This window comes from Lipophrys pholis (assembly GCF_963383615.2).
Source record: "Lipophrys pholis genome assembly, chromosome: 18".
Taxonomy (NCBI): domain Eukaryota; kingdom Metazoa; phylum Chordata; class Actinopteri; order Blenniiformes; family Blenniidae; genus Lipophrys; species Lipophrys pholis.
The window spans coordinates 24,200,967-24,213,425 of NC_137646.1; the positions used below are offsets into that span (position 1 = coordinate 24,200,967).

Here is a 12,459-nt window from a genome sequence, read left to right on the forward strand (position 1 = left end):
ACGGGCAGGAAGTGACGTTTGGAGTTTGGAGCCTCTTGTGAGGTGCACGGTGGTGTCGCGGCTAAATAATATCCACACACACACAAGCCAACGTCTCCGCCGCGGCCGAGGACGGAACCGGGCAGGTGGTTTGAGCCGCCGTCGACCTGCTGCTTCGGCTGTGTAGCGAATGACAGAGAAGTTATTTCAAAATCCGAGCGCTCGTGACTTTACGCACGAGCAAACGTGACCATTTCCACATTTCCAGACAATCCCACCCCCCCACCCCCTCGCGCCTCTTAAAGGGTTTCAACTCAGACAGATTCTCCAAAAACAAAAAGCTCCGCGCCCCTTTTCTTTCTCCACCAACATGGAGCAGTGAAGGATCCGAACAAACAGCCGGTGGGAGTGAAGTAACAGGCTGCTGCTCCCGGACTCACCAGGAGTTACTTTCCTTCCTGGTTTGAACTGTGACCGCTGTGTTTTTCTTCTTCTTCTTCTCCTCCTCCTCTCCGCGCGCCGCCTCTCACTTTATTTCTACGTGGGTGAGCAGTGTGTGTGAGTGTTTGTGGCACCTCCCCGCTCCTCCACACATCTCGCTGGCCCCCCTTGTACCTCGCAGGCTGCATGATGCGTCTCTCCCGGCTCCTCTAGTCAGAGCGGGACACCGAGGCTTCATCTCCCAGCAGACCCGGTTTGGACTCCGGGACCGTGCGTCATGCCGCGACACCTGAAGCGCGCCCTGGTTCCGTTGCAGGGCCACATGGTTCCATTGTAACTGGATCTACTTTTTTTTTTTTTTTTTTTTTTAAATTTAAAAAAAAAAATTTAGAGGGAGAGGTGGGCATGCTGTCTCTGGAGAACATTTGCAAAGAGGAGAGGAAAGTAGAGAGAGTGGACTGAGCAGCAGCGGACACGAGGAGGGCGAGACATTAATTTTAGAGATTGTAACTTACTTGTAGATGTTCGATCAGGCCACGACTATGGGCGATGGGAACCATCGCTGTGGACCCAACCCGCTGTGTGCGGACCGGATGGAGAACAAGTGCCGCGCCGAGATCGGGAGCCGGTCCCCGGTGCAGAGCTCCACCGACACCCCGGGGACTTCGGCGTCCACCCCGACGTCCTCCAGCGAAGACGGCCACGACAAACTTTTGGGAGTAGACCCAGACTACTGCCGGAGGATACTAGTGAGGGGTGAGTGGGGAACACTCCAAACTAACTAAACTCAAACCTGTGCGTAAAACTTCCCCCCCAGACTGATAATATGAGCTTTGACGTTTATTTAGCGTTTTATTCTCGATCATAAACACACAGTGTGTCCATTTCTTTCTATCTGCTATCATTATAGTAATAGAAGAGACATGTATGTACATTTTGTTGACAAAAACTAATCAATTAATCGTTAAAATATTCCTTTATAGATGTAGAACATGCTCCTATTAGTTTCTGAATCCAAAACCTTATTTCAGCTCTATGCAGGCAAACTTTAATTTCACTTAAATGTATGAACCCAGTGACAATAGACACCATTAGTATAAAAAGGGCCAAAAACAAACAGGACACCTTTACTATAACCTACCGGGAGTTTATAAATCTGTAAATAAAGATTTGAATCTCCATCTTGAAGTCTAAATACAAATGTATTTGCAGCTTATTGATGAGGAAAGTCTGATGAAGCATCTCCTTTGTTCCTGGGCGAGTATGAAAAATTAATAAGTCAAATTAATGACAGAAACAATGAAGTTTAAACACCGGCCCCTTATTTATCTATTTTTATATGTCTGTATCTAGTTCTACTTCTCTGTAAGTGTCCGTGTGCAGATATTTGATATCAGAGCAGAAAAACAAAGAAAAAGATTCACAATCTGTGACGATAATGTTCTGCTTTTAACAACAGACCTCAGAGACAACAAAAAAAAAAAGGGGGGGAAGAAAGACAGAAGCTCTCCAGTGAACTTACAAAACGAGAAATGTGTGTATTTGGAGGCTTTGCCAGAAGTCGGTTGTATTAATTTCCACACCAGCGTTACATTAACGAGTAAAATGAATTAAATAAAAGTGAAGTGTGTGTGTGTGAGCCCACGCCCTCCACCGTGGAGGCCAACGTGATCTCTGAGAATTATAGAGGGGGAAAAAAACAAAACAACAAATAAAAAAAATAAACTGGGACGTAAGCAACCGTCCTGTCAAATAAATGGAATATATATTTTAACTGGATCAACGTTAATTTAAATGTAAAACTGGATTATTTATTTCAAACTGTACAAAACTATTTAATTAAATATTTAAAAATGCAATTATAGAAATTAAAGTGGACTTTAAATGTGTGTTAAATATAAAACCGTAAAAATCCTCCGGTAATTTAAAATAACATGTCCGTAATATTTAAATTTGCGTAAAAAACAGTTTTAATAATTGTTCCAGCAGTTTTAACTTGTTGCAAACTAGTCGAAATGAAAACACATTTCTAAAAATAGAAAATTGGGAATTAATGAATGATGGTGAAGCTTTTTGTTGTTCTCACTTTCCAAGAAAGGAAAATGTAAACACGCTTTCCTCGTGCAGCATTTCGTAATTTAAAATGGGTCAAAAAGACTAGTTGTATTTTTTATTTTTTATTTTTTACTATGCAAGCGTGAATCAATATGTCGGCCTGTCAGTTCCCAGTTAAACTGGGATGCTGTGGATATTATAGCTGCTGGCAGGATTATTTATCTTCTATTGAACTATTGTGTTCACGAGGCAGCGCTGTTCAGTTGACTTTATTATTAGTAATCTTTAAATTTGGTGGGGGAAAGAAAACCCTGGAAAAACAGAAGGGTCCATACTATTTAATAACATTGTGAATCCACCTGCGTCTCCGAAGCTTCGATCAACCCGCGTTAAAAGCAGGAATTGTCTGTGTTTGTTACTAGAAATTAGTATGTCAATGTTAATATGTGTGTAAGCGGTGGTTGTTGTTTGTAATAGATCATTTACAAACGTCCAGGACGCGTTAAAACCAGGTGTACGTTTTCCACGAGGCCGCTTTCTGTAGAACTGTGTCGTCAGCACAGTTAAACGCGCACAATGCTGCATGAGCCGCTGGTTCATGGTGTCCATGAGAGGAGGAGCTGGAGGAGCTGGAGGAGCTGGAGGAGCTGGAGGAGCTGGAGGAGCTGGAGGAGCTGGCCTGCAGGACAGGACACTTCCTTGGGGCGTTTTTATTTTTTTGGGGGGAGATACTGAACACGTCGTGCTTAAGGCTTTCTCTCTCTCTCTCTCTCTCTCTCTGTGTGTGTGTGTGTGTGTGTGTGTGTGTGTGTGTGTGTGTGTGTGTGTGTGTGTGTGTGTGTGTGTGTGTGTGTGTGTGTGTGTGTGTGTGTGTGTGTGTGTGTGTGTGTGTGTGTGTGTGTGTGTGTAATTATTTTTTTTTTTTCTGAAGCTGAGTCTCAGTGCAGAGCGGGCCGGGGTCAGCGAGAGGTCAGCAGGTCTACATACAGCCACTGGCTTCCTCTTCCTCCTCCTCCTCCTCCTCCTCCTCTTTCCACAGTTTAAACCTTATCTGGCTTTAGTTTCCTCTCCCCCAGGAGGAAAATATGTAAAAGCACTAATGATATATAATGATTTTATAGGGGTTGTTTTTGAGAATATGACTTGGCTGGCGACACTTTACGCACCGTGTTGTGCGTAAAGATGGAGACCACATTATGTAGCTCGTGCTTGGAGGTTAACACTAAACGGTAAGCTGTCTATAGCGATGTGATTGAAGTATCTGTTGCAGGGATATTATCACCGCATTTATCGTTATATTAAGTTGTTTTTTTTTTAAATCGTAGCCATTTTTTATTCTTTTACGCAGCATTTTTCCTTGTATTTTATATCCAAAACGTAATTTATTTATTTTTTTACCCCCCTAGATCACGTTATTCCACACAAACATGCGCGAGTGGCAAGAGCCAACGTCACAACACGTATTTTTGACGCGTTATGTATGTATGTTGCAGTTAAAGCTGCATGGAACACATCTATAGAAACACCATGACTCCCCAGTTCAATTGGTTTTGTTTCATATTTAATTCAAGCCTCTTCATATTTTATTTGATTGCATATTTCATGAGTATAAAACCCTGGACAAAGAGGGGTTCTTGTCTGGCCTGTGCGGCCACTGCATGTGATAAATACCAGCAAAAATATCCGTGGCTATACGATGTAGCCAAGGAAATCGAGGGACTGCGCGCAACGAGATTTTACAAACGGAAACAAAAAGACAACGACAGCAGAATTTCAGTGGCGTGACGTGTTTTTATTGGCAAGATTTCCATATGCCTTCATCTATAACTATATAAGGGGATTGAACATTTCAACAATTGTCCTGTCTTTCAATCTAAATAGTATTTATACATTAAATCTCTGCAATAACTTAATGAACCAGCTTTTTTCTGATTTTGCTGTTTTTCTAAGTTCCGCATAGCAACCATGACGTACAATTCCACAGATTTATGTGAAATAAGGGCAATTAAAGCGGAAGAAACACCAATAAGGGCGTAATCAACAGACACCAAATAACACTACCAAGAACCCGCAGCTGTTTTTAACTCTTTTAGAGGGAAAAATGTGTTTTGTTCCAGGAACGCCACACACACTCGTTGTGACCAGATAATGACGCACTGGCATAATACGGAGTGGAAACGTACTCAGTCAGACTCTCCGACTTTTGCGCAACGCGACTCATTTGGGAAAGACGTAACAGGCCGTTCTTTGCCGCCAGAGCATGCGGAGATCCAGGGACTGTCAAGGAGGCTGGATTGAAAGGAATCCGGCGCGCAGGAATTAACCATTTGCGCGTCACACAGACGTCGACACGCTGCTGCAGCACTCCGGTTTGCTGAATTTAACGTGACGCTGAGAGACCAGACGTTTTGGGGTTTTTTCCCCCCACGTTGAAGCACTCCCAGGCCTTTGGCTGCAACATGCTGCTGGCATTAGGCGGCGCGCTTCTTGTGTCGTCTGAGGCCAAGGTGCGACACTTTATTTAGATTTCTATGCGTAAAATACACATTTAGCCCGAAACTTGAGCGTAGAGATCAAGAATGATTGGCTGAAACAATCACTATTTGAAAACGAGGGGCTTAGCCTGTTGTTTTGTGCGTAAATGACTATAGAGACACGGGGAGCCTCCTATTGGGGGGAAATGGCCCTGTTATCCTGTCCTCTCCTCGTGTGTTAAAAATAAGCCATTCAGTCTCGCATCCATCTATTTTTTTCTCCCTCTCAGGCCATTAGCCTATAGCACTGCTCATACATATTCCATCAGTTTGGCACCATATAGGCCTGCAGCCACTTCACCAGTGGAAATAAGGTGGTGAAAACCGGACAATCTTTGTTTTTTGTTTTTTTAAATTCAGATATAAGAAATCAGAGGCTCGAGTGAATATTTACCCCAATTGAACTTGCATAAAGCACCCAAACTTAAATGTTCTTGTCTTCTGGACAGACGCCAAAGGCACCATCCGGGAGATCGTCCTGCCCAAAGGCCTGGACCTGGACCGGCCCAAGCGCACACGGACCTCCTTCACGGCGGAGCAGCTGTACCGGCTGGAGCTGGAGTTCCAGCGGTGCCAGTACGTGGTGGGCCGAGAGCGCACGGAGCTGGCGAGGCAGCTGAACCTCTCCGAGACGCAGGTAGGAGCTCCACGGAGCCGCTCCGAGAGACCGCTGCTGCACAAACGTACTGAGTGTCTTTAATTATACAGATAAAAATCACAGAATGCAGCTATTTAAATCAAGATAAAACTATATTTTTTATGTTTTCAAAAGCGTAAAATCAGTTTCTATAAGCCATGGTCACAAGCGTCACATTTAAATAGAATTTTCTTATATAGTAGTGGTTGTTTTCTACTTACATGACCTATAAGATAACCATAATTAAATCCAAACAAGTATTTTAGAGGACAAAACAGAGATTTGCTTCCAAATAATTTGATGGGCGGAGAAGTAAAACCAGTGGAAAATGGCTAAAACTCATTAAAAAAATAAATGAATAAAGTATAAAGAAGGTAAACGGGTCAAATTGCCAAACGTACTAAAAATAGCTACTTCATAAATTCAACTTAAGCCAGTTATTTATCTTTATAGGCTGCGGTTTCCTCATTTTAAATGTGAAACTGCTGATAATTTTTTGTTGTTTTACTATTAAAAAGAAAAGTTAATAAAACCCCTTTGTGACCAAACAGGTGTTTCCCATTAGCATTAATTGTTAAATATTGTAATCACTTGACCACAGGTGCGCCGTGGCTTCAATTGGCGGCTCAGCCAATCAGAGTAGCGAATTTTCAAAGGCTCCGCCCACTGCATTTTTTTCCACTGACGGGTTATTTCAGGCCGGGGCGCGTGCACTGGGGCCGCGCGCGTTCGTTCACGACACCTTTCAAAGTGCGGGGCTGAAATGATGGATCCAAATATCACGAGTTCAAGCTTTTAAAAAGTATCCACGTATATATGTATGAAGAAACAATATTCTCATATTCGCAGTATAAATGAGCTTCGAACTTCTCCCATCTACATAATGTCGTTGTTCTTCCAGGATTATTGTTCAAATGTCAATGAAAAAAGGGAAACGTGCAAAAAATGTGGCTCTTTTCTGTGTCATTCATGGAGCCAGCTTCATTCAGAGATCCCCCCCATCCCCCCACACCCCCCCTCCCTTCCCACTCTGAGCCTCCTGTGCATTATCAACGTCACAACACCATGGAGGGAGGGAGGGACTTGAACGCATCACTCAACTTTTCGTGCTTCTCCATCGCGTTTCTCTTTTCCTCTCTCCAATAAATGTGAAATGAAATGTTTTATAAGATAACGAGCACTGATTTCTGACACTTGGCCAGCCAACATGAAGAGAAATGATGAAACGCATGAATTACATGGGGTTTCCTCTGTCACGTGCTGAGAACATTTGGCTTTATGATGCTGAAAAGTCAAAGGCTGATGTTAAAAAAAACTCCAGATATCAATACTGACTTTTATTTTGAAGAAATATATTTTCGAAAAACACTTTTAAGTTTATTTGAGCTAATAAAGCACTGATTATCAAAGATATATGTGTATATCAATAGACTGTCTGCTAGTTTGCACAACAAAATAATAAAAATAAACACTCAGAATATCACAGTTCCAGTTCTGCCCCGAGGCTCATTCTGAAATTGATTTATGTTGGTTTAGTGGCACATTTCACTACAAAAACATCCAAATTTAATGAAGCAGCGAAAATAATGTTAAATACAATTATGAGATGTATATAAAAAGCCTGTCAGGTTATCGAAATATTTAATGAATGCTGATACGCACCACGAGGCCTTTGGCGCTGTGCGTAAAAACGCGTGTTTGCGCATCGTCATTGCGAAGTAGAGGCATCGAGGAGCGCCGCGACACAAACTCATAAAACACAAACCGTGCTCATATTATTCCAGAGAAATGTCAGAATTAAATTAAACTGGTGGCAGAATTCTCCCTCCATATTAAGCGCAACATTAATCACGATGGATGTGCGTAAAAGGCGTCACGTGTCTTGAACCTTGACCGGATGTGCTGATAAACCAAGAATCCTCCCTGCAGCATTCTGGAGCTTTGCAGTGTCAAAACGCAAAACATTAATTGTGGAATTAACCAGATGTATTGACGCACAGTCAGGAGCGCGTCACCTTCTCGTGTACAAGAAACAACCTGTGGTCGTTACGACCAGATGACGGAGTAAAGTTACCGGAATTCATGTTGGTGTGGAATATTTCAACCTACAGCCTTTAAATTAAACACAAAAAATAGAAAATAACCAAGAAAACTTTGAAATGTGCGTAAAATTCGATGTAACCCATCTAATCTGCATTACTTCCTGTAAAACCTTAAATGATTTAACGTTACAACCACTGGCAGTACTGTAATTAAGTAGTATTTACCACTCTTTTCGCTTTTGAGTATTTTTTTTTCGATGTCGGCCAAATTCACTCCCATTGAAGTACAATCCACATCATTTATACTTACATTTAGAACAATAAAGAGTGGAAGTAATTGATTACAAATAGCCTTTGTAACTGTATTAATGTAGTATTTTTAGGACCTGTACTTTTTGCAAGTATCCTGTAAATCGTGTAAATTTACTCCTCTTTAGTTACATTTTATACCATGTCTGGTACTTCCAACACCATAACGAGTTGAAGTAATGAACTACACGTATATTCATGTAATGAGTACAATATTCATCGTGCAATCTACTTTCATACGTTGAAAACTATAAAACAAAAACAAAAATTCAATTTGAGGAGTATTTTGTGTATTTATATCTGCTTTTGCGTATTGAAAATGTAAGAAATAACACGGGTGCATTCACAATTTGGATAAATATCTAAGCTAGATAATATTCCTGCTTCATATCTACATGTTTTACTGTAGTTTATGTGGTTTGAAAGTAGTATTTCCATCCAAAGATGAAATTAAATACATATCTGTTGTTGCTGGGAACAAGTAACAAATACTTTATGTAGTTTTTAGGGGAGTATTTTGCATTTTACTCGAGCATTGTTCCAACATGTACTATTACTTGACAGAATTGTGTAAAAGTACTTTAACCGATGTACTAAGAAATGTGATTTGAATGTAGTTATTTCATACAAGGATGAATTGAAATTGTTGTTTTAAGTAAAGAGTAACTAATACTTTTAATAGTTTTAACAGGAGTATTTTGCATTTTACTTGAGTGCTGTTCCAAAAACAGCTCTTTGACTTGCCTGAATTGTACTCGATTACAAGTAAAAGTGTTGAATTTATTCAACTATTTACTCATGTGGTTGGAATGGAATAAATGTCTGCTTGGAACAAGTAACAAATACTTTTGGTAGTTTTGAAAGCAGTATTTCGCATATTGTTCCAAAGACAACACTTTTACTTGCCAGAATTGTACTCGATTACAAGTAAAAGTGCTGCAGTTACTGAGAAATGTGGTTTGAATGAAAATATTTTGTGAAATGAAATAAATGTCTGTTGTTGCCAGGAACAAAGTAAGAAATACTTTTAGTAGTTTTGAGAGGATTTTACCTGAGTATTCTTCCAAAAACAGCACTTTTACTTTACTTTACTTGCCTGAATTGTGCAGTTACAAGTAAAAAGTGATGAATTTACTGAGAAATGTGGTTTAAATGTATTTATTTAAACCAAGGTGAAATGGAGTTAATATCTTGTTTCAAGTCTAAAGTACTTTTAGTAGTTTTTAAAGGGGTATCTGGCATTTTACTTGAGTACTCTTCCAAAAATACCACTTTTCCTTGCCTGAATTGTACTCTGTTACAAGTAAAAGCTCTGTAGTTTTTCACCTATTTACCGAGAAATGTAGTTTGAATGAAGTTATTTCACACAAAGACAAAATGGAATAAATGTCTGTTGTTTCACATTAAAAGTAACAAATACTTTTAGTAGTTTTTGGAGGAGTATTTTGCATTTTACTTGATTATTGTTTAAAAAAAAAAGGACTTTCACGCTTGAATTGTGCAGTTACAAGTATAAATCGTACTTCCTGGGATGAATTTGATTTGATGAATTGGAAAAAAATAAGTTTATTTTTAAAAAGTAACTTGTAGCGGAGTACAAATGAGGCAAATTAGTAGTAGTTGAGTACACATTCCCAGTAATCTTTCCACCTCTGTAAATGACCACCTGCAGTCGGGAGGCCTGAGTAGAAACACTTGTTGCAGCCACACAAAAAAGAAAAAAGACCGGAGCTTTTACGCACCATCACTGCTGTCAGAGGAGGAAACCAAGTGTGAGGACAAAACACGCACTCAGACGTGGAGGTGGCGGGCTGGAGGTGTGTGTGTGTGTGTGTGTGTGTGTGTGTGTGTGTGTGTGTGTGTGTGTGTGTGTGTGTGTGTGTGTGTGTGTGTGTGTGTGTGTGTGTGTGTGTGGGTGGGGGGGGGGGGGGGGGGTGCACAGAGCAGCCACTGTGCCCCTCATTAGTGCTGACTCTCGGGGTGTTAATGGGAGGGCCTCCGCTTCCTGCTGCCGCCGCTGCAGAGGAGCCGCTGCGCTTTGACGCACAGTATTGGCCTGGAAACGCGCCCGCAGTGGCCTTCAAACTGCACACAACACGAAGTCTCCTCCACAACGACGCAAATAAATAATAATACAAATAAACATTAACGCCAAACCGCGCAGAAACTTCTTCGTGCCGCCAGCTGAGTCTGCTTTATTTTATTCCTTTAAAAGGCTTTTAGTCCACATTAAAGGAACAATTTGCGGGGTTTTACGCAAATTCAAGGCTAATCACGCACAAATCACGGAGGGGAGAGAAAGGGTGCAGTTGGAGTTGTTTTCTGGTGACTTTACAGTGTTAGAAGGTTTCTGTTATGTGATTTACAGGCGAAAATTAAGACCACTGCGCTTAAAAGCGGCTCCATTAGGACGCATCTTACCGCACATCCTCCCATCAATCTGTACAATTTGAATAAACGCGAGCTCTTCCTTCCCCGTTGATTGTGTGTATGGAGAAACATTTTCCCCTCCACTTAGCTGTCATGGAAACTTGGGAAAAGGCTCAGGATTGATTTAAAACCTACGAAAGATCTTGAAACTTTTCATTGTCTGGATGAAAGAAGTTTGACGTTTCGTTTCAAAGTGAGACTTTTCCTTCCTTTCGTAGATTTAGAAATTAAAATACTGTTTTTTTTTTTTAGCTTTTGAATCCACTGAAATGACCAAATTTCAACCAAATGAGGTACTTTCCCGTGTACCTTTTATCCCAGTCACTTGAATTCTGACAAAATGTTCAACTTCAGGCTCTTTTCATATTTTGAAACATTCATGAAAATACTTTAGTTTCTTTGTCTGTAAAGTTGATTCGAACGCAGCAGGCCTTTTTTTATATGCGGATAAAGCTCGAATGAGGTGGGAGGTTTGAGTGTAAGATAATAAAACAAACAAGCTCCAAGCTGGAGCTCCAATTAGTTCAGGTTTAGAAGTTGCGCACACATGCACGCGCACGGAGGCGGTACCTATACCTAAACTATATGAACCATTTAACTAAAATAAACCCAACTGTGGTTCATTTAATGGCTCTAAAGTGATCTACACGAGTCTAAATAATAAATCCAGACAATCAAATAGAAAAAAGTTCAGTAAAAGTCTCATTAAAAGTCTTTTAAATCGTTTCCTGATCACTAAAACTCATTATGATCCTTTAATTTATACAGGAAACCGTAAATGCACATTTTAATTTTATCTTTCAAACCATCGTTGATTTACTCGATTAAACGAATCAATTCAAAGTTTTCTCTATTTTCTCAGTAATTCCCATAGAAATGACTTCAAAACGTGAGTTTGTATGAATGAACCTCACGAGTTCTCCGATTGGCGAAAAAAAAAAAAAACCGCGCGCGCAGACACTCTTCAGCCTGTCTTCTGCTTCCTGTTTGATCACTTTGACTTCAGAGTTTTCAGCTTTTTTTCACAGTAAATCTCGATTTGATGGTTTTAATCCCGCAGAGAGAGAGAAAAAAAAAATCTCCTTGAATCTTTGATGTAAATCTGCACAGATGTTGGACAAACGTCTGCGTTAGTTTTGAGATTGGATTTAATTAATGGAAATGTCTGAGCTTGTAAAGGACTCTCTACAAACTGGAAGGCTTTTGTTTTTTGGTTTTATTGGCGGTATAAATCAAACGTCACTGCAGTGAAGACAAGACATGAACTGCAAGACAAGAATTAGGCTGTTTCTTTAAACCGAGAGGGAAAAAAACACAATAGAATATTTAAATGGAAAGAAACAAGATATAAATCATATTAAAAATACATAAAATATCAAGTTAAAATGAACAAAATTCAGAAGAAAATGTATTTTAACATTACTAAATCGACGTAAAAAAAACAGTGTTATAACTGCATACATGGGAAAATAAGACTATAATAATATATAAAATACAGAAATAAATGCAATTTGGTGCGGAAATACAACAAAGCAGTTACAAAAACAAAGAAGAAGAAAACATGAACTAAAGAGTGAAGGGTGATTTCTGTTTAAACGTACACACACACACACACGTTTATATTTGACTATAGAAATCTTTTTCTTTTATTCTTCAATCTCTGATTATAAATGAAAGCAGGTGACAAACAACTTTACTCGACAAATCACCTCAAACTTATGAATTATGTCCCAAAAACTAAAAACAGGCGAACTGAAGATGGAAGCGTCCAGAATCTAAAGATTGTCGTGGCGACATGAAGCTTTGAAGCTTTGAAGCTTTGAAGCTTTGAAGGGACGTTAAAGTGACACCGACTCATTTGTTCTTCATGTTTAGGAGTTTAAATCACCTTGAACAGGCCTTTCTCAATCCAGGATGAAGATTCCTGGTTAGATACGGAACTCCCTCATGTTCTTCCAACTATAGAATCTTCTAGTTCACCGCGGCTACTTTTGTCTCCTACGTCAGAAATGGGCGACCTGAACTCCCCTCC

General features: G+C 40.1%; 1 protein-coding gene across 1 annotated transcript in view; it reads left to right on the forward strand.

Moving 5' to 3' along the window:
* Positions 1-12,459, forward strand: part of vax2 (ventral anterior homeobox 2) — a 28,129-nt gene continuing 15,670 nt past the window's right edge. The window contains exons 1-2 of the mRNA XM_080486252.1: positions 1-1,176; positions 5,459-5,646. Of these exons, the coding sequence (XP_080342378.1) occupies positions 942-1,176; positions 5,459-5,646 (423 nt within the window). The 5' untranslated portion in view covers positions 1-941. The remainder of the gene's footprint in view (positions 1,177-5,458; positions 5,647-12,459) is intronic.